The sequence below is a fragment of the Carlito syrichta genome, unplaced genomic scaffold, assembly GCF_000164805.1.
Source record: "Carlito syrichta isolate Samal-C Ts95f unplaced genomic scaffold, Tarsius_syrichta-2.0.1 Scaffold288374, whole genome shotgun sequence".
Taxonomy (NCBI): domain Eukaryota; kingdom Metazoa; phylum Chordata; class Mammalia; order Primates; family Tarsiidae; genus Carlito; species Carlito syrichta.
Window position 1 is genome coordinate 10409 of NW_007232470.1, and position 19915 is coordinate 30323.

General features: G+C 59.6%; 1 protein-coding gene across 1 annotated transcript in view; it reads right to left on the reverse strand.

The window, feature by feature from the left end:
* Positions 1-211: 211 nt before the first annotated feature.
* Positions 212-19915, reverse strand: part of CUNH7orf50 (chromosome unknown C7orf50 homolog) — a 148113-nt gene continuing 128409 nt past the window's right edge. Inside the window, exons 4-6 of the mRNA XM_021710284.1 lie at positions 8881-9077; positions 3285-3366; positions 212-1003 (exon numbers count right to left, since the gene is read on the reverse strand). Coding sequence (XP_021565959.1) covers positions 815-1003; positions 3285-3366; positions 8881-9077 — 468 coding nt within the window. The 3' untranslated portion in view covers positions 212-814. The remainder of the gene's footprint in view (positions 1004-3284; positions 3367-8880; positions 9078-19915) is intronic.

The window sequence follows — 19915 nt, forward strand, 5'->3', positions numbered from 1 at the left end:
GTGGCTCAAGGCGAAGGCAGGGGCACCCCACACAGGCGGCACCAGGCAGCAGGCTCCCTCATGGCATGGTGGCCAGGTCCCAGGGAAGAGGACGGGCACATCGAGGGGAGCAGTGTGGGACTGGAGCTGTCAGAGCAGATGCCATCCTGGGGTAGCCACAGCGAAAGATGGAGCCTCCCTGAAGCGGCCCACACCGAGGAGAGCACCCAGGTCCACAGAACAAGAGCCACAGCCCGAGGTGGGCTCGTCTTTATTGAAAACACAGCCACAGAGCCCAGTTCTGTGCACGTACAAGCCCCCAGCAGGATCTCCCCATGATGGCTGGGAGGCAGTGTGTTGTCCAAGGAGGGACACACAGGTGATAGCCAGGCCCTTCGACAAATGCAGGCAGGTGACCAGAAACTTACAGTCCACCTGGCAGATGGAAGTGCAGGACCACCGCCAGTGGGATGGCTCACATTACCCAATTTATAAAACATCTCAGTTGAAAAATAGACCTTTCCCTCGAAGGTAACCTCCTGGGGCTGGAGGGCTCTGGTTATTTCAGTGGCAAGTTCTGTTCTAAAGAGATCAGGCCCAGTAGTCACCATCTGCAAACACTAAGTCTGGCCAAGGAGGCTGGGGTGTGGGATCCTTGCCAAGCCATGGTGCTGAGAGGGATGTGGGCCTTTGGAGCTGGACTTCTTGCCCAGCGGCAATGCCACCCACCTCGCTAGGCCCCAGCCCCCACCCCCAGGAGGAGGGTGGCAGCAGCACTTGTACAGTCCCAGGACGTCCTGTGGTGGGGCCCGCCACCCATCCTGCCAACCACCTGCTAGGAGAGCAGCTGCAGCACCTGCCGGATGCGCTGGGCCTTCCCCAGCAGGAGGGAATCTGGACCTCCGGCACCCGCCTCATCCAGCTCCCGCATCAGGGCCTCGGCCTTCTGCACCGTCAGCTCCCGGGCACGGCCCTGCAGCCCCTCCAGGTAGGCCAGCAGTGTGGAGAAGTGCTCGTCGGGGACCTGGATGGGTGGAGACAAAATGGGTCAGTAGATGCTTTGGGGTTAGCTGGGGTCTGCCTGGGGCCTCAGGTTCAATGCATCCTCACGCTGGCGCCTGAGGACATGGACAGCCAGGCAGCACTGGTACCGGACATTCAAAGAAAGCCTCTGATCTCAGTCAGAGACCAAACACGCACACTACAAGCAACCTGGCTAGAAGGGAGGCCATGCGGGGAAAAGAAAGTGCCAAAATTCATCATCAACATCCTCGGAAAACTGAGAAAGTAAATGACACTTGTAAAACAAGACTAGGCAGACATTCTCAAGGCTAACCAAAGAGCCATAGTCCCATCAACACCTTTCCGTATTGTCTTTCTGACCAGGGTCAGCACAGTTGGCGAGGTGGCATCTTGCTGTGGCTTGACCTAAAGCCCTTGGTGGCTAGCCATGCAGGATCTTGGCACATGCCTGCTGGTTGCATGTGTATCGCTGGAGAACTGTCTGCTAGGATCCATTGCCTGTTGGGAAGCTGGGCTGTCTTCTTATGACTGAGCTGGTAGTTCTTTTTTTTTTTGAATTGGGGTCTCACTCCATTGCCCAGGCTGGAGTGCAGAGGCTCACTCAAGGTCACTGCAGCCTTGACCTGCTCGGCTCTGGAGATCTTTCCACCTCAGCCTTCCAAGTAGCCAGAGCTACAGGCGTGCGCTACCACGCCCAGTTAAATTTTGATTTATTGTAGAGACGAGGTCTTGCCAAGTTGCCTGGGCTGGTCTTGAACCCACAGGCTCAGGCAACCCACTCACCTTAGCCTCCCTAAGGGTTGGGATGACAGTCTGAGCCATCGAGCCTGGCCTAGAGTTCTAACTTGATCTACGATTTGCAAGTATCTCCTTACATCCTGCAGGTGTCATCTCACTTTCCAGGTAGTTCCGTTTGCAGCAGTCTTACATTGTGATGAAGGCTGATTTTTCCACTTTTCCTTATGTGACTTATGCTTTTGGAGTCATATTTAGGAAACTGCTGCCTGACCCAAGGTTGTAAAACACACTTCTACGTTTTCTTCTAAGAGTTTTAGTTTTGGTGGTTTCTTTCACCCATGCCACCTTTGGCATTTTGCCATTTCTTTTCTCCCTTCTTTTTGTAATAAACTTTGTTTGAAAACTTTAAAGAAGAGCGTTTTAGTTTTAGCTCTTAGATGTAGATCTTTGGTCCATTTTGAGTTACAGTTTGCATATAGTATGAGGTAGGGTCCACCTTCACTAACTAGCGTATGTGCAAATGTGTAAGACTATCATGATGTTTTTGTGTGTGTTGTGTATATACACACATATAAATGGTTTTGTCTAGCCAAGGATTTTTATCAGTATAAAAACTTTTGTATGAAGTTTGCTTTTGATAACAGTAATATTACAAATAGAACTATACAAAGTCATGCTAAAAAAAATTAAAAAATGTAGAAATCCAGTTGTCCCAGCACCATCTGTTGAGAAGACAACACTTTCCTGCTTAGTGCTCCTGGTACCCCTGTTGGAAGCCAGCTGGCACAGCTTGCTGCTGGGTTGTCTATTCACTCCACCAGTACACATTTCTAGCCTCGTGCCAGCACCCGTGTCTTGAGTACTGGGGCTCTGCAATAGGGTTTGCACATCTCTGACTCTGTTTTTCTGTTTCAAGATTTTGGCTGTTATGTCCTTTGGCCTTGAAACCAATGCAGGGAAGTAAACAGTGGCCCGTGCCTGGGGTGTCCTGGTTCCACGTGACCGGCAGGCAGGACCCCTCTTGGAGTTGTCTGCAGACACAGGCACACACAGGAAAAAACTCTGTACCACCCGCCCCTGCCCCCACAGCACACGCAGTGCATCAGCAAGCCTGGCACCCATGACACTCACAGTCAAGAACGTTGGCTTAGCAGGAAGCGCGGGCGGCCCTGCAGGTTCACAGGCTCCACAGAGTTGTGGACCTGGGCAGCCTTGGCATGGACACGGGCAAGGCCAGCCCACCTCCCAGCTGTTGGGTTTTGTTTTAAATTTGATGTTGTCTCATTCTGAGAAACAAAATCTTATCTCCTGCTCCCAAAAAGATACACACACACACACACACACACACACACACACACACACACACACACACACAGAGAGAGGTTGACCTGTGTGTGCCTCTGCCCCAGAGGCCAGGAGCGAGGCTCCTGATGGAGGGTCCATCTCTTAGAACAAGGGCACTGGGAAGACCAGCCCACAGGGGACCCTCAGGGCAGCCCTTTCAGGTCTTGGCCTCTGTGGCCAGGGCCCCAACGTGCACAGACCTTGTCGCCATCATACATATGTAGAAGGAGCCACGTCTGCCTCGTCTTCTGAAATCTCCAGTTCTCGTGCTTTCGGGCCCAGCTGGGGAAAGCAAGACAAACATCTCAGGGTGCCAGATGAAGCATCCAGAAGGTCTGTCAGCCACAACTGACTCGGTGGCCTCGTCTCAGGGGAAGGCGCCTCTGTCCTGCTCAACACAAAGGCCGTGTGTGTCACGGAGGCTGGGGAGAGCCCTTTCCTGCCTGAGGTGGAGGCCATGTCTGCGAGGGCCATAGCACACAATTGCACAGGCGACCTGGATGGGGCATGTGGCAGCCTGTACATTTGGCACGAGTTCCTTCAGTCTATCTGGAGCATCCAAAGCCATACGGAACCAACCAAGGAGGACCAGATGGCTCAGAGCCACCCTCTTTGCTCGGCAATTCTGGGTGGCGTCCACTGTGCACTATGGCATAGTCCCTGGTGGGGAGATAAGCCCAGGTGGGGCTGGCTGTGCTCGTGGGCAAGCCTGCACTCCCTACCACTGGGGCACAGAGGGCTGTGGACCCCAGTGTGCACGTGGAGGGTGAGGAACCCTGGGCGTGCCACGATGGTGGCTGCAGATGCTGGGGCTATGTGGAGGAAAAACAAGAGAAGGTGGTGCTTCCGCCAGGCCCCCCAGGAGAGACCCACACACAGGTCGTCCAGTCAACCTCGGATGGAGCTGTGTGGCCCCTGGGGGAGATCCGGGTGTCTGAGGCCCAGGGACAGAGTCGTGGTGGTTGCAGGGAGGGTGAAGGTAGAGGCCGGCAGGGAATGGTTTGCACCCTGTCCACTATGGGGGCATCTGACTGTCCCTGTGGCTACGGGCACAGAGGAGGCGCCCACTCGCCTCTTCTCAGGGAGACGGGCAACCAGGCCCTGCCAACCCACCCGGCTGTTCTCTCTGGCTCAGCCTCTGTGCCTCATTGGCGCTGTTTCATCCACTGCCACCAGAGCAAAGCCCAGCCCCATCGCCATCACCTGGCACAGAAGCCCTTCACAGGGGTCTCGGGCAGGGTCTGGGAAGTCAGTCCTATCTTTCAGGGTGCAGGCGGCACAGCCATAGCGTCATCTTGTGGCAGACTGACCTTACCTCTTAAGTACCAATGCACCTTTAAGGCAGCACACTGGAGGTTCCAGATGGGTACCCAGGTGCAGGGTCTATGCTCAGCCTGGACCGGCCCCACAGCCCCGGCTAGTCCCGAAGAGGGGAGGCGGTGAGAATGCAGGAGAGAGCCAAAGAAGGCAGGCAGCTGGGGGAGGTGGAGAAAAGGTAGTGGGAGGGGAGACGTGAAAGGAGAGGGGACAGGCAGTGGGAAGGAGGGGGAACTGACAGCAGGAAGCGGGTGCCCGGGTGCAGAGGGGACAGAAAATGGGGAAGACAGGGGACAGGAAGCAGGAAGGAGGGGGGAGATGAAATGGAAAGAGGGGAAACAGGCAGGAGGAAGGAGGGGGCAGGAAGCGGGAGTGAGAGAGGAAGGGAAAGGAATGAGAGGAGGGGAGACAGGAAGTGGGGAAGAGGGGCCGGCAGTGGGGAGGGGGGACAGGAAGAGGCAAGGAGAGGGGACAGGCAGCAGGACTGGGAGTGGGAACAGGAGGGGCAGGCAGTGGGAAGAAGAAGGGGAGGGGAGTGGGAACGAGGGAGGACAGAGGTGAGTGGGGGTGACAGGCAGTGGGAAGAAGGAGACAGGGAGCAGAAGGCGGGAGGATGGGAAGCGGGAACAAGGGGCGGAGAAAGGGGGGCAGGCAATGGAAAACATGGGGAGACAGGCAGCAGGAAGGAAGGAAGAAAGATAGGAAGTAGGAAGGAGGGCGCAAGGAAGTGGGGAGGAGGGTAGGGAATAGGGAGAGGAGAGAGGCCGCAGGGTCCAAAAGTGAGAATGAGGGGGCCAGGAAGGAGGGAGGATGGGCGGAGGGGATAGGAAGGTGAGGGGACAGGCAGTGGGAGGGAGGGAGGGGCGCCAGTCCCGGGTGTGCTGCCGCCTGTCCTTGGCCCCTTGGCCCCCCTGAACGGGGGCTGGCCTGGCTGGGCAGGTGGGCAGGAGGGGCTGCAGGGTTATTCAGGGACTCCAGGAAGTGCCGCGGCCCTAGGGACCTCCCCCTGTGACCAGGCACCTCCCTCAGCCCAAATCCCCCCTCCCACCCTTGCGATGTTCCTTGGCCAGGAGGCTCCAGGCCAGGAGAAGGTGTGGGAGAGACAGACAGGGAGGGCCTTCCTTCGTGGTTCCTGCAGTGCCTTTGTGGACCCTATGCTTCGAGGGCTCTGCCACACAGGGGCCCTAGTGAGACCCAGTGCGAGGCCCCGGGGCAGCTCCTCCACTTCCCTGAGATCCAGTGAGCAGGAGCTCCATCCGCAGGGTCTGCACTGTGGCTCGGCTTGCCCGCAGGCCATCTCAGCCCGGGGTGGGGCCACCTCAGCCCGGGGTGGGGCCACCTCAGCCCAGGGTGGGGCCGCCTCGAGGCTGCTGTCTACATCCTCCAGAGCGCCCTCATCTCACAGCCAAGACCTTACAGCTCACTTCCCTGTAATAAACTTTCCCCACTCAAGTGACTGTGGTTCCGCTCCTGACTGCACCTGGTTCTCCTGCCCAGGCCTGAGATGATCCAGAATACCCTCCCTTCCCATCCTCTTTCCTTTCGCGACCCGCCCCCCGCCCCCAGTGCTTCCTACCAGTCCCTCAGGGTGGGAACGCAACTGTGCTCCAGAAGACATCCTGACTCCCACCCTACTAGGTTGAGGCTCCTCCCAGGAAGGTGGAGAAATGAGAGGCCCCCTCAATGCTGCCAGATGACACGCGCCACATGCCTGAATGGTGCCCTCCTGTCCCACCCAGGGCTGCAGTCTGGTCACGTCCAACCCCTGCAGTGGCCACCAAAGTCCCTGAGGAGAGGTTGGGGTCGCCTGGGGTCACAGAGACTTCCAAGGCCCTGACACTGCGTACCCACCCGTGTGCAGACCCCCACCAGCCAAGTGTGCCAGAGAGGACCCAAGACATGCAGCGATGACTAGGACGAGAGCCCCAACGAATGGCCAGGTGAGAGGACCCCTCCTCGGGGGGTCAGCCAGAGATCAGTCAGACTCTTCCATGCCCTCAAGAGCCATCAGGCTGCACGGCTGCATGCATCTCAGGGTGGGGAGGAGGACAGCCGAGACAGATGGGGTGGCGTGGCCCTCGCCAGTCCCTGGGACCCATGGTCACCCTGAGCCTGGATGGCGGGGCTCTACCCTCTCAGCGGCTGCTGACCAATGGTGGCTCCAACAGACTGGAGTTCTTGGCACCTGTGAGGCTTCAGATGCAAGTTCTGCCACTGCCTGGGCTCCAGCCCACAGCCCACCCAGAGGTGCAGCCAGCCCCGGGACAAAGGGCCAAGCCAGCCGTGCTGCCTGTGGGCTCTGACCCCCAGGGAAGCACCCCGGCAAGGCTTGCCCTTCAGCCGAGCTTCTGGCAGCGTCCTCTGTCCTCAGAGCCTGTGAACGGGCCTCTCCTTACACCCATGTCCCTTCCCGAATGCCGTCATCCTCAAGACCATCCTCCGGGCCCCTTGCTGAGAAGAGCCAAGGGGCCCTCCTCAGCCCCCACGGGCGCAAGGCCGATGTAGGCTACCCCTCCCGGGAACGGGGGCTCCTGCGGCAGGACACGGAGGTGCTCGAGGGCAGAGCTCACAGGACGTAGCTGGCAGCGGGCCCTGCCTTTGCCCCCCAACGGTGGCGCTCGAGAAGCTGCCCCTCACTGCAGGAGGCTGCCCCCAGAAGACTGAGTAGGACACGTGCCTCCTGGTGCCTGGAAGGGGCCTTATGAGGTCCTTAGAGGCTCGGGGCTGTGGCCTCTTGCTGCGGCGGGCAGGATCTGAGCTGGCCTGGCCACGTGCCCCATCGCCCCTGGGACCCGCCTCTCTACACAGCATTACTTGTTCTATCTGGTTCCCTTCGTTCTGCCTACACTGAGCTGGAAAAGAGCCCCTCCACCGCTGCCCCCCACCCACTGAGACCTGCTGCGATCTGCCCTGAGTCAGCCCATCCTGGGGGTCACGGCTGCTCCCAAGCCCCACGGGGGACCCCTGTCCCAGAGCCAAACTTTGTGTGGGGGAGGAGGGATGCGGCTGAGGAGTCTGTGGGGAAAGTGACTTAACTGAAGACATTGTCTCTAAGGAAACAGTAGATGTTAAGGAAGAATCCCCACCTTTTACTCATGCAGATTCCTAGGTCCCAGGCTCTCATAACAGGAAGTGGGGGGGGCAGGGAGTGTGAAGGGAGCTAAGGGGCTGCTCCCGGGCCACCCCACCCCAGGGAGAGTGGAGGCTCCCGGATGGGGCAGGTGGAGACCCAGCAGGCTGGAGGCGGGGCTGTGGCAGGGCAGGGCCATACGGGGTCTGCCTGGAGCTCTCTTCCCAGGATGTGCCACAACCCTGGGAAGGGAAACCCCCGGGAGCCTGTTTCTAGTGTTGGGGGCGGGTTGCAAGGCCAGCACGGCAGCTGGGACAGGGCAGCCCAGTGTGAAGGTGGCAGAAGGAACGTCCTGAGGACACAGGCTCGGCGGGAGCTGGGGCCCCTCGGCCAGTCAAGGGCAGTCAGCCTGGGCCAGCCACCCCATCTGCTCCTGGAGAAGCTTGTGGCCTAGCAGCCCCCACAGCAAAACATCCATATCTATGCGGCATGCCAGCCCCACGTGTGCTGACGCTCAGCCCCTGCGTGACCAATGCAGTTTCATTTCCACGCAGAAGCCCCACGTGTGGGGTCAGCAGGGGTGGCCCTGCTGCAAACTGCGAAGGCCGGGAGGCACGGCAGGGCGTCGGCCCGCAAGGAGCCGTTCCACCACCACGCAGCAGCAATCTGCACCTGGCTCTGCCGCCTCCTAGTCCTGCAGCCCCGAGCTGGGGTTCTCCACAAGCCTCAGCAGGCACAGTGACCCTGCCTCCCTGGGGCTCCCCACGTCCACACATGGCAAGTCGGGTGCAGCTGCCCCAGGAGGAGGTGGTCACCTGGGCACTCGCCCTCCTGCTCAGCCCAGCCCTGCACCGGCGGCAGCCCTTTCCTGAGCTCCCAGCAGGGAGGCTCGAAGCCGAGCCAGGCCCCCACCTTCGTTGCCACAGGACAAGCAGATTCTGCTTGGGGCCTCTCCTGGGGGGCAGGCACCGCAGGTGGAGGCACCCAGCATCACCCTGTGGCTGTGGGTAGCGTGGGTTCTCCTGGCAATGGACACTGCACTGCCTTTTCCGGCAGCTCTGGAGGATAGGGTCCCTGTCCAGGGGCCTGGGGTAGGTTCTGTCCAGAGTAGCACATCCAGGCCACCCTGCAGGAAGCAGAGCCTGGCAAGATGCCGTCCTTGCAGACAGTTTTGCTGCTGCTTCTGAAAGAACTGGAAGACCCTGAGCCATTCGACAAAAACAGCAGCAGCACCAGCACAGGCCTGGTAATGTCCCCATTGCTCTAGAACCTTCCACACAGCATGCAGGTGCAGGTGTAGAGTCCCCGTTCGCAGCACTGGCTGATTTCCGTGGTTTAAACACCCTAGCTTGGCAGGAGTGAAGGGGTGGTAGGGGGATGGGTGAGGGTATGGGGTGGGGCTTTCTTACTTGCAGAGATAGTCCAGGGCCAGCTCCGCCCCTGAGCGCCTGGCTGGGGGGTCCTGGGCAACGACGCCCGACTCCCGCAGACGCTGCCTTTCTTCCTTCTTCCGTTCCTTTTTCAGCTTCCTTTCGAGGACCCTCTTTTCCTCCGGGGACAGCTTGGGGCTCGCATCCTGAGCCACTACACCGTGCACTGCTCCTCCCTGAAAGTTGAGGAACAGCCTGTCAGGCTTTTGGGATGGACAGGGGTCTCCAAAGATGGGTGCTACTCAGTGTTCCCAGCTTCCCACCACAGCAGCCAAGCTCTGTCCCCGAGACAGGCATTGGCCCTGTAGACCCATCTGGGTCAGACCCGCGCCACGGTAAAGGTAGCTGGTCAGACGAGGGTAACCATTCTGCAAGGAAGCGTGAGTTTCACTTTGTTGGGCCAGGGTCTGCTGACCTCCTCAGGTTCGCGCATTCCCACCTGCATCTGCCAGTAGCAGACCCAGAAGACGCCCATCTTCCAGGCTCTGTGGAGGCTCAGCTGCACCAGGTGGGTAGGCCGGGCAGCCTACCGGAGGCAGGAGGCATCCTTTCCCAAGGGGTGTGAGCCCCCTTCCACACGCCCACCAGACAGTGGCCATCCCAAAGACCGTCTAGGCACCTCTCCTTGTTTCTTGTTTCTTGTTTCTGCTCAGCTTTACCCTGGGCCACAGGCTGCAGGGCATCTGGGATTTCCTGTGCTGACCCCAGGGGAAGGCCAAGGGCTACACGGACTGCAACTCTTGCCTTGAATCACTGCTTCCCAGCCACTTCCCACCAAGAAAGCACTGCGCCTCCCACCCTGCTCCGCTCAACAGACAAAAGAGGGCACCCCCTGAGGCCAGTGGCGGCTGGCTGCTGTCAAGGGAGAGGCCGCAAAGTGACCTGTGTTATCCACATGCCTTGTCTTTCCTGGAAGAGCGGGAACATCAGTGTTTGTCCTGAGCATGGCTGGGAGCCACGGGGACAGGGTGGACCAGGTCCCAGCCACACCCACTCATGTCTCCAGGAAGAGGAAGCACCCCACCTGCACGGCCCACCCCAGGGGAAATCAGCAGAGCAAGCCCCCTCCTGCCCTCCCCAGCAGGTCGCCTCATCGCCTCACAGAACACCAGCCCCTGGACACAACCTCCACGTCTCCACTCAACGTGGGCTCCTTCCTGAACCTTCTAGAACCAGAGAGCTGCTCTCCCAGCACCTCCTCCTTCAGCGGACCCAGGATTTACAGCAGCAGGAATGCAGGGGCTGCCCAGGATGCTCCCGGCGTCACCAGGGAAGGGCTGAAGACACAGACCTAGCTCTCGAGCAGGCGCACGCGCGCGCGCACACACACACACACACAAGCATGAGCTTGTGCGCGCGCGCACACACAGCCTGTAGGGGACAGAGTCCATAGCGAGACGCCTGAGAAGCCCAGAGATGCGGGCAGGTCTGGACTTTTAAGTTGGATTTGCTGGGGCCTGAGGAGTGAGGAGTCTGATGAGCAGGGCGTCATGAACACCCATGGGGGCCCGTCTTTGCCTGGAACTGGCTGCCCAGCTCTGACCCGTGCTGCGCCCACTTCCTAGGCCTGTGGCCAGCTGCTCAGTGGGCACTGCATCAAATCTGGCCCTGAAGAGAAGCAAAAACCTTCCAGCACTGGTCCAACCTCTGCCCCGCATGGGCCACCCAGGCTGCTTGCTGCAAAGCACCTGAGCCAGTGTCCAGCTGGACCTTTGGGTTTGGTGGAGAGGCCGTAGGGCTGCCTGAGGGTCTGTCAGCAGTGACCCCAGGGGGCCTAAGAGCATCTGCCTCTCTGCATAATGAGGCCCCCTGGCATCACGGCCCCGGTACTGCAGGACGTGCCCTGTCTGTGCCCACAGCACCTTCCAAACACAACTCCCAGCCTCTGGCCCAGGGGTGCTGGCTGCTGGCCCCAGGCTGGTCATGCCAAGGTACTCTGACCTCTCCCCAAGAGCTCCTAGAGCCTCTGAAGGCCTGGCACTGCCACCAGGATGGAAGTCCACATTCACAGGGCACGGTAGTCCCTGAGGGTGGGCAGGGCCCCACGGCAGGGCCATGGGATGTAGGCTAGAGAGGCGAGGCCGAGGATGTGGGTGGCCACGGCAGGGATCTGGATGCTGGCCTGGGGTCGCCAGCAAGGGGGACCCAGGCAGCACCACCCAGGACAGGTGACTTGAGGGGCCTGCAGCTCCCAGCTGTTTCTCCAGGGTTTCCAGAGTGTCCAGCCTTGGGGCCATAGCTGGAACATGGCAGGAAAACAAATCTGAAACTACAGAAATCACTTCTTTAACACCAACTGTCACTTCCGGCTGCCAGCGCCCTGACCCAGCAGCGGTCAGAGCCAGAGCTCTGTGCCCAAGAAAGCTGAGTGCATTTTGGAGAGAAGTCATTCTCGGAGCAGCAAGAAGGGTCAGGCGGGTCACACCAGGGATGCAGTTGCCTGGTGTGCACACACCCTGGACACAGGCCCCAAGTGACAGGCCTCTCAAGGTGTACTGGATGCTGAAATAGATAGCTGGAGTCTCATGAATTTTAAGTGCTGGCAATTCTAAGCAAACAATGCATGTTGCGTAGGTCAAAAAACACATCCAGGTGGGAGCCAGGTGAGGAAGCCGGCATGTGCCCAAGACCTCTGACCCCTGGGCCAGAGAAGACAGACACACCCTGCCGTGGCCTGCTGGGGTCCCGGGGAAGTGGGCCTGCAGCAGGGCCCTCCTGTCGGACCAGTGGGACAGGACTGTAGGTGATCCAGCCCCACCCCCTTCCCCAGGGATGCCCGCCTCTGAGTCTCCTCCAGGAGAAGGGCCCCTTTGCCCCTCTCAGGGCTGTTGTCCCTGCCCGTGTCCCTGGAACAGGGAACACAGTGGTGGTCCACCACCTCTGGCTGTGGTTCCTGCCCTGCCCCTCAGGTGTCCCTTGAGGAGAGAGGAGAGTGGAGCTGCCGTTCCAAATGAGTGTGTGTATGGGGGGTTCAAACCCATCTACCCCAAGGGAGCTTCCCCGGTGCTCCTCTAGTGCACTGGGAAGGCCGGGGCTCCAGGCTGGGATCCTGTGGATGCACGGGCAGGAGACCCCACCCATGGATTTAGAGCTGACCGGTCTGGTGCCGGGCTTCGTGCTGGGCCTGAACACAAGCCAGGCAGACGGCTCTGGAGCTGCCCACCGTGGGCACCACGAGGTGAGGAGCGCAAGGGGCAATGCCAGTGCCATGGGCTGCCCCTGACACTGGTCAGCGGGCACCCAACTCTTCTCAAGTCAGTGGCCTCACGAACCCAAGAGATGACTTCAGTTAAAAGACCAAAACCTGTGCTCTCCATCCTCGGCCTTAACCAATGCAGAGCGGGCTGCAGTCAGGGAGGCTGTGCTGGGGTGGCCATGGGCCTCTGGGTGGCTGGGCTCTGCTTGCGGACCCTGCCAGTCCCTGTGCCAATGCCCGGTGCTCTGGGAGCGCTGGCAGTTCTTGCGTGCACCAAGCGAGCCTCAGCAGTCCTGGGGACAGGGGCAGGCTCTGGAGGGTGCTCACTAGAGGGCAGAAGATAGCAGGTTCAGAGCAGGTTGACCACACGGGGGGAGGGGCAGCGGGGGCCTGCCAGGCTGGGACAAGGCCCTTCGGAGGCGGCCGCCGCCCAGTGGTGGCCTGGGCAGCATGGGCTGAGGACAGTGGGAGCAACACAGGCTGGCTGTCACCACACATTGGCTGAACCTTCCTCTGAGAGCAAAGGGTCTGCAGTTGCCGCCCTGGGTAACTCCACAGAATGAGGTTCTAATTAGCAAATAACAGTTTTAACACACTTGCCAGGATCACAGTCGCCTCCAAAGTTATTTCATTTACAAGCTGCCCAGGGCTTGTAAACAGCCTATGTAAACAACAAGGAAGTTTAAGAAGAATGCAAGAGTCAAATAAAAACCCCTGGGGGTGCCTTCTGGGTACTCAATTTTCTGGGAAGGGAAGGCCCAGAAGGCGAAGCCAGGGTTTCTGTGGCCAGAGGTGACTCAAGGCCTCCTGCCGGCTCCAGGAGGTCAGGACCCCGGGCTGTCCGGGAGCCCTCTCGACTCAGTGTCCACCCCACGGACCTGGCAGGCCAGGGTAGATCTGGTGGGGTAGCTCTGAATGGAAACTACGAGGGTGAGATTGTCCCTTGTAACATCACCGCTTTCAAAACACAGATGACACCTGCCCATGAGAGGAAGCACTCCCAAGCTACACGCGTATCTCAGGTACACGACGCACTCCGCCCAAGGTCCCCAACCATTCCTCTCAGGGCAGGTCCAAAACCTCAAGAAGTACAGTCATTTCAAGGTTGTTCCAGTCTCTGGCATTCTAGAGTTGATGAAACAGAATTTCATACTAAGTGAAGTAAAAACCAAAGTTTCAGCAACGTGCTCTCTCCTCTGCAGTTAGATGTCTTGGGGATCACACTTTAAAATGCACAAACAAATCCAGCATGCACGGAAGACCTCAGGTAGGACATGCCCACACTGATAAACTACAGACACCCTGGGACCAGGATGGGGACAGTAGGCAAGGGACCTTAATAGCATGCATGCTGTCTGTTGGTTTTATGACGAGGATGATTTCATGGATCATATCCAGCAACGGGCACTTGCTTTCAGGGCAGTGATTATGTTGCCTACCTTCAATAGAGAAGTTGAAAATAACACAAAACACAGTTGACTGGAAGGCGCAAAGTGGATTAAGCAATGAGTTGACACTGTTGAGCAAACAGGATTGCATGGAATAAATGTCCTTTTCTTTGACCCCTGCAACTCCTGGCTGGAGACAGTGAGAGGAAACGACATGAGTTTGATTTGAAAAGCTTCCCACAGACGCAACTCAGGCAGAAGAACCTACGCGGTATCCCCAATGGGACCACAAACACGGGGCCCTTCTGGAGATATATCCAGGCAGAGGACACCAGCTGGTCACCCCCAACCAAGAGAACAAGCGAAAAGCCAGCCACAATGGCTCCCCAGTGAGACGAAGCACGGGAAACAGGGGAGTGCTTGGAAACATGGAAGAAACATACAGCAGGATCTCATCAGCACACCTGATGCCGGTGCAGGCCCAGGGCCCCTGCATGGGGCTCCAGTTCTCACTGGTTCTGAATTTTCTTCACTGATTATCACGCTCTTCACCCTGCAGAGACACAGGAGCCTGAGCTGGGACCCACACCCCAAGCCGGCTCGTCTCACCGGCTCCGAGTCTGGCTCTCGGATCCCACCACAGATGCCACCTACAACACCCTTCTCTCACAGGGATGCACTGACCTGGCCTCTCTGGGCACAGGAGTGCTGGGCTGTGCAGTGGGACTTGTGGGCGCAGGCAGCCTTGGTCCATGGATCTGGTGGGGGCTGTGTGCCAGGTAGGACCTGACCCAGGTGCGGTGGGGACTCCGAGAATGGCTGGCCCACCTCCAGGAAGAGCCTCATTAACCGTGGCCTCACACTAGACAGGTGCCATGGGAAGCAGTGTTTGCGGCTCCCCTGGGCCCAGCAAACCGTGGGAGCTCGAGGGGGTAAGGAGAGAGGGATGAGGAGAGGATGCACTCCCTGTCCCTGCAGGTGTGCGAGCAGAACTCTGTCAGTCCTGGGATTCAGGGGTTAATACTAGAGCCCCCGTCTCATGACCAGGGTTTGGGGCCATCAGAGGACCCTGCAGAGGCTGGGTCCCTGCGACACTTGGTGGCCAGCTGAGCCCACCCTAATGTGGGGCAGTGGTGCAGTCTCATCCCACCCACCTTGCTCTGGGCTTGGGTTTCCGAAAAGGTCCTCTGTGCTAGCCAGGCCTTCCCACTTCCCTCCTGTCTCAGGGAGCAAAGCCTTCGTGCAAGAGAGGAGGGCCGATGGGAGGATGAGGGCAGACACACAGGGCAAGAGGACGAGGACTTACAAGAGGGCAGGGGGGGGATGAGGACCGGCAGGGGGCAGGGCGGACGAGGACACATGGGGCGGGGAGGGCGGAAGCCACAGCCAGGGCAGCACCAGACCTCGCGGAAGTAGCAGGCAGGGGCACCTCCTGACACACGAGCCTAGGCTCACGCAGTTGGCTTCTCGGTGCCCAGGATGAGCACAGCATCATCAAGGGAGAGGCCCAACCACAAGCAAGCAGCTGGCCCTGCCTCCCGGGACACCCCCTACCCCACACCCTTCCCTCTGGACTTTCCTCTCTCATGGCCCGTCTCACCCTGGCTGGTGCAGCCTGCACACCTGCCAGTCACATCCGGGGCAGGAGTGGAGCCCCAGGCTGAATGGACTGCTAGGATCCCCTAGACCCGTCCTCTGGACGAGCCTGTGTCTGTGGCCACTGTCTTTGCCCATTCCACACATGGGACGCCCGCGCCCCCAGCAGTACTCCCAGGAGCGTCCCAAGGTGACATCCCTCTGCTCATGGGGGCTCATGCGCAGCCCAGTTGGTCCTGGGTGAGGCATCCCTGAAGAGCTGGCTTCCTCTGCACAGCAGGGCTGCTCCTGGCCCGGTGGGCGCGAATCTGCACTCTGCCTGTGGGCGTTGGTCTACCTGGAGGGGTGGGTGGGGGCACGAGGCTAACATCAGCGCCCTGAGGACTGGCTGTTCTGTGCTGGGGCAGAGCCAGAGTTGTGGCCTGCACGTGAATGGAGACGTCACACGGGAGGCGAGTCCCTGCCCCACCTGCCAGCTGGCAGGGCACCCGAAGAGCCACTTGCTTCATCTCCGACAGCTCAGTCTTCACCTGCTCTCCAGCGGCCTTGCCTGCCACATGCTCTGGGGACCTGGGAGTCACTGCCGCCGCCATGGCCACCACAGACTGCTCACAGCCCTCAGCGGCTGTACCTGGCGTCTGGAGCACGTGCTGGCCACACGGTGCTGGGGAAACGTGCCAGCTGCGTTCTGAACCCCAGGACCAGATGTTTTGCTTCGGGCTGAGTGAGAGCAGCTGCTTTCTGTCCCTCTGTAAAGGTTTTTCAACACCACACGCTGGAGGCCCCACGACTGGGTAAGCTGTGGGGTTTGCATCAGCTCATTCCGGGGAATCAGTACAAGCAGGCGCTAGAAGCAGCGACGGAACGAGTCACAGCAGACACAACATCCACAGGGGTCTGCTAAGCGTGCCATGCCCTCTTCTCTGGGTCCCCTCTGTGCCTCTGGGACTTTCTGCAGTTATGAGGCAGCTCCAGCCCCCGCCCCCTCTGAGACACAAAGGCCTAGACTTGCGGCATCACAGCAGCTCTAGAGAGTTAATGAGCAGTCGGACTGGCCCTTCCAGATGAAGCCAGCCTCAGGACTTGGGCGGCAAGGTCCAGTTCTCAAGCCCATGCCAAGCACATGACTGCATGCAGGGATGTGCCTGTGGAGTTCTGACCCAGGCTTTGTCTGGGCGGTCACCTCACTGGTCTTCACTCCTTTTCTCTGGAGGCCCGGCCCCTATGCAAGCAGCATGCACAGGGATAGCCGCCGCCACCTGGCCAGACCAAAACCCTGCCTGATGCCTTCCCACGTGGCGCAGGACTGGTGCCTGTTTTCGGACCAGAGCACTCCATTTGAGCTCTCTGCCAAACAAAAGACACTCAACAGAACATGCTCTCACTTGGGTGGCATGACATACACGGCACAAGCCAGCTAGGCTGTGGGTGCCATCCACACACCACAGTCCCTTGTTGATACATCTTATCGACCTCAGGGTCTTGGGGGCACACGGGGCTCGGAGCACCCTAAGCCTGGGCTGCCAGGCAGACAGCAGGCCCTGGCCTGAGCTCAGGACCCACGGGGATCAGCAGCGGCCTTCTGTGCCAGGGATAGGGACAGAATAACCAGCAGGCAGAGGAAGGGCCCACTGTTTTCCTCAGAGCACCCGGGAGGAAGAGCCTCACCTCTAGCAGATAACTAGAGGGACACTGCCAGTATGGCCTGTGATGTTCTCCCAGTGGGTGAGGCAGCAGCACCCAGCCTGGATCTGCCAAGTGGCTGTGCGGGGACAGCGTGCGTGATGACCCTTCACTAGGGCAGACGCAGGGAGGAGCTACGTCCTGTGACGCCAGTCAGGTAGCTGGTGACCCAGCACCCACATGTACATGCACACCCTTGCCGTTGTCTCTGCTCTCTAGGGTGAGACTGGGGCTTGACAGTGATGTCCAAGTCAGGCAGCAAGAGTCTGCAACCTGCAGTGCTGCCCACGGGAGTAGTGTCACTCTAGAGCAGGTAATTAGTATACACAGTCATGAATGACACGGCATCCCTTTCCTGCATGAAGGCCTTGAAATCGGTGCATCGCAGACGGCTCTGCCTAGTGTGGGCCATCACCCCTGTGGTGTCCCAGATGGGAGGGGGCCAAGATAGGGGGTTACGAAGGACAAACCCTACCCCCACCCACCTAGGGCCAGCAGGCCGGCCTGCACTTCCCGCCTCGTGGAAACAGACGCTCAGCCATGGTACGAACAGACAGCAGAGGCAATGGCGGGGGAGTGTGTACACGTATGTGTGCACATGTCTGCCTGTGCACTTCAGCCCAGTGTGTGAGAAAGTCTGGGCCCTATGAGGGGTTGGGGTCCTCGCTTAAATCAGGGCAACACCCCAGGTCTTTTATCTGAGGGGCGGGACAGAACTGCCTGGACTGCTGTCCCAGGACAAGCTTTCTGTCACCCCAGCAGCGAGAAACTCTGCTGGCTGGGCTCAACACAGGGGCCACATCTTCAGCAAGATTGGGAAGGGAGGGATGAGGGGGGAGGGACGGGTCTGGGGCTCCGAGGGGCTCCTGTGGCCACGTGGGCTCCTGCCACTCACCGGCCCAGAGATGGTCCTGAGTCACCAGGCGTCTGTGGATCAGGAGCACCGTGGGGCGCGTCCAGCCAGGTGCCAGGCCTGCCCACCACCGCAAAGCGATGCCAGAAAGGGGCAAACGCAGGCCAAGGAGAGGCCTCTGGAGAACGCAGGAGAGCAGCCTGGTCCGGCGGCTACCCAGTTCCCACTGGAACACGGAGTCTCCTCACCACAGAGCCCAGGCTTTTCAAGCTGATGAGCCAAACCGCAGAGTGCAGCAGAGGGTGGGCCTCAGCAGGCACCCCTGGGCAGGGAGCCACACCTCCTCTCCCAGGGCAGCCCCACTCCAGCTGGGGCATCCAGCCTGCAACCCCGCACACAGCACTCAGCGCGGGACAGGTGCTGCCTGCGACGCGACATTGAGCTCTCGCTCGATGCACTGGGTGGGAGGCACCTCAGGCCCTGACTCCTGCCCGCCCGCCCACAGAGCAGTTCCCCCACGGTTCGGACCCTGCAGACATGAGGCACTGACTCTCCCTGAGAGAGGCCCGTGGGAGACTGAACACAGCAGCTTAGGGAATCCAGGGTCTCATCCCAGGAATCCCTGGGGAAGTCAAGAGGTGGAAGGAGGCAGGCTTGCCTGGCCCCAGCCTGCGTCTCCCGCCCAGAAAGAACCAGAAGACCCCAGGCTGAGCGGCCATGCACACCGCTCCGCGGGGACAGGGGCTCCAGACCAAGCTGTGCCTGAATGTGCAATCTTGCTTCCAAGACCGTGTGCCTCCCCCCCCCCCACTGTCAGCATCTTCCTTTACGCCCCCATTCTGTGCGAGACGGCCGCTCCCTGCTGCTGCCAGAATTCCCTGGGCACTGTGCAGCCAAGGCCACCATGTTCTAATCAGTCCTCCTGCAACCCGGGGACTGACTCAGCCCCGCAACCAACGGGAGCCTCCCTCTACCAGTTAGGGCCGCCTCTCCTCAAACTTTCCCCAGGCTCCAAATAGGAATTCCACGGGGTGGCTCATGCTTCTCGCAGCCTCCGCCACCTTGCATCTCCAGCCAGCCCACATGGAAGCCCTTCCCGAGGGCCCTGCTCACTGGCATCCACATACACGAGGGAGCTGTGGCAGGATGGGGCCTCCTCCCTCTCCAACCTCCACAGGGACGCAGGGACGGCCAGTCTTGTGCAGGTTAAGACCAAGGTGTTGCACACGAGTCAGAATGACAGCCAACCAAGAACCTGGACTGCAGCCGCTTCTGGGGTGCCCCCTGCCACGTGCAAGAAGTTGTGCAGGAAGTAGAGGCCCCCTTCCTGCTCACCTAAATCCCAGGAGGAGACCTGAGCACGCCACTGCCATCTGCTGACCACCTCCTGGGAACTGCATGACCCTCAAGCGTTCTGCTCTGCTGGGGTCCCCCGGCTGTGTAGAGGTGGAGGTCAGAACTAGGGAAAGTCAAGCCATTTGCAAGACCCTGATATGGTGGAGATGGGGGCCTCCAGATGTGAAATACCTAGGGACAACCCAAGCAGGAACCTCCAGATGTGGACCACCCAAGCAGGGACCACACAAGTGGGAACCTCCACGTGCAGACCACCCAAACGGGCCACCCAAATGGGGATCTCCACGTGTAACCCACCCAAGCGGCGACCACCATGTGTGGGCCACCCAAGTGGGGACCGCCCAAACGGGGACCTCCAGACGGGCACTCATGCTCAGCACAAAGACAGAGCTGTCATTGGTGGACTGCGCTTTTTCCTACACCGTCACACTCCTTAGAGGCCTTTTCATTGAGGCAGTAGAACTGAACTCTGCAGAATGGGTTTGGAGCGTTAACCTGACTCAGAAGACATGCTGCGTGTGCCCTGCTTCCTTCTCCACCTACGAAGGCCAGTCAGTGGTGCTGGCCACCTGGGGTGCTGCTTTGGCAAAGACTGAGGTTAGAGCCAGGGCCCGAGGGAGAGCTGCAGGCCACCCACATGAGAGCAGGGCTTCTGCTGGGGGCAGTCACTTGTTTGTCCCCAGTGCTGCCCGATGGGGAGGGGCAACCTGCCAGCCCTGGGTTCCCAGCATGTGACCAGCTTCACTGAGACAGCAGAGCGCCCTGGAGTCCCAGGTGACCACGCCAGCTACAGAACCCAACATGTTTCACCCATCCTATGGGTCAAGCGGCAAAGCCCACAGTCCACCAACACTACAGAATTAGCAGATTAAAAAAAAAAAAGCAGCTGGGCTCGGTGGCTCAGCCTGTAATCCCGCGCCTTGGGAGGCTGAGGTGAGTGGA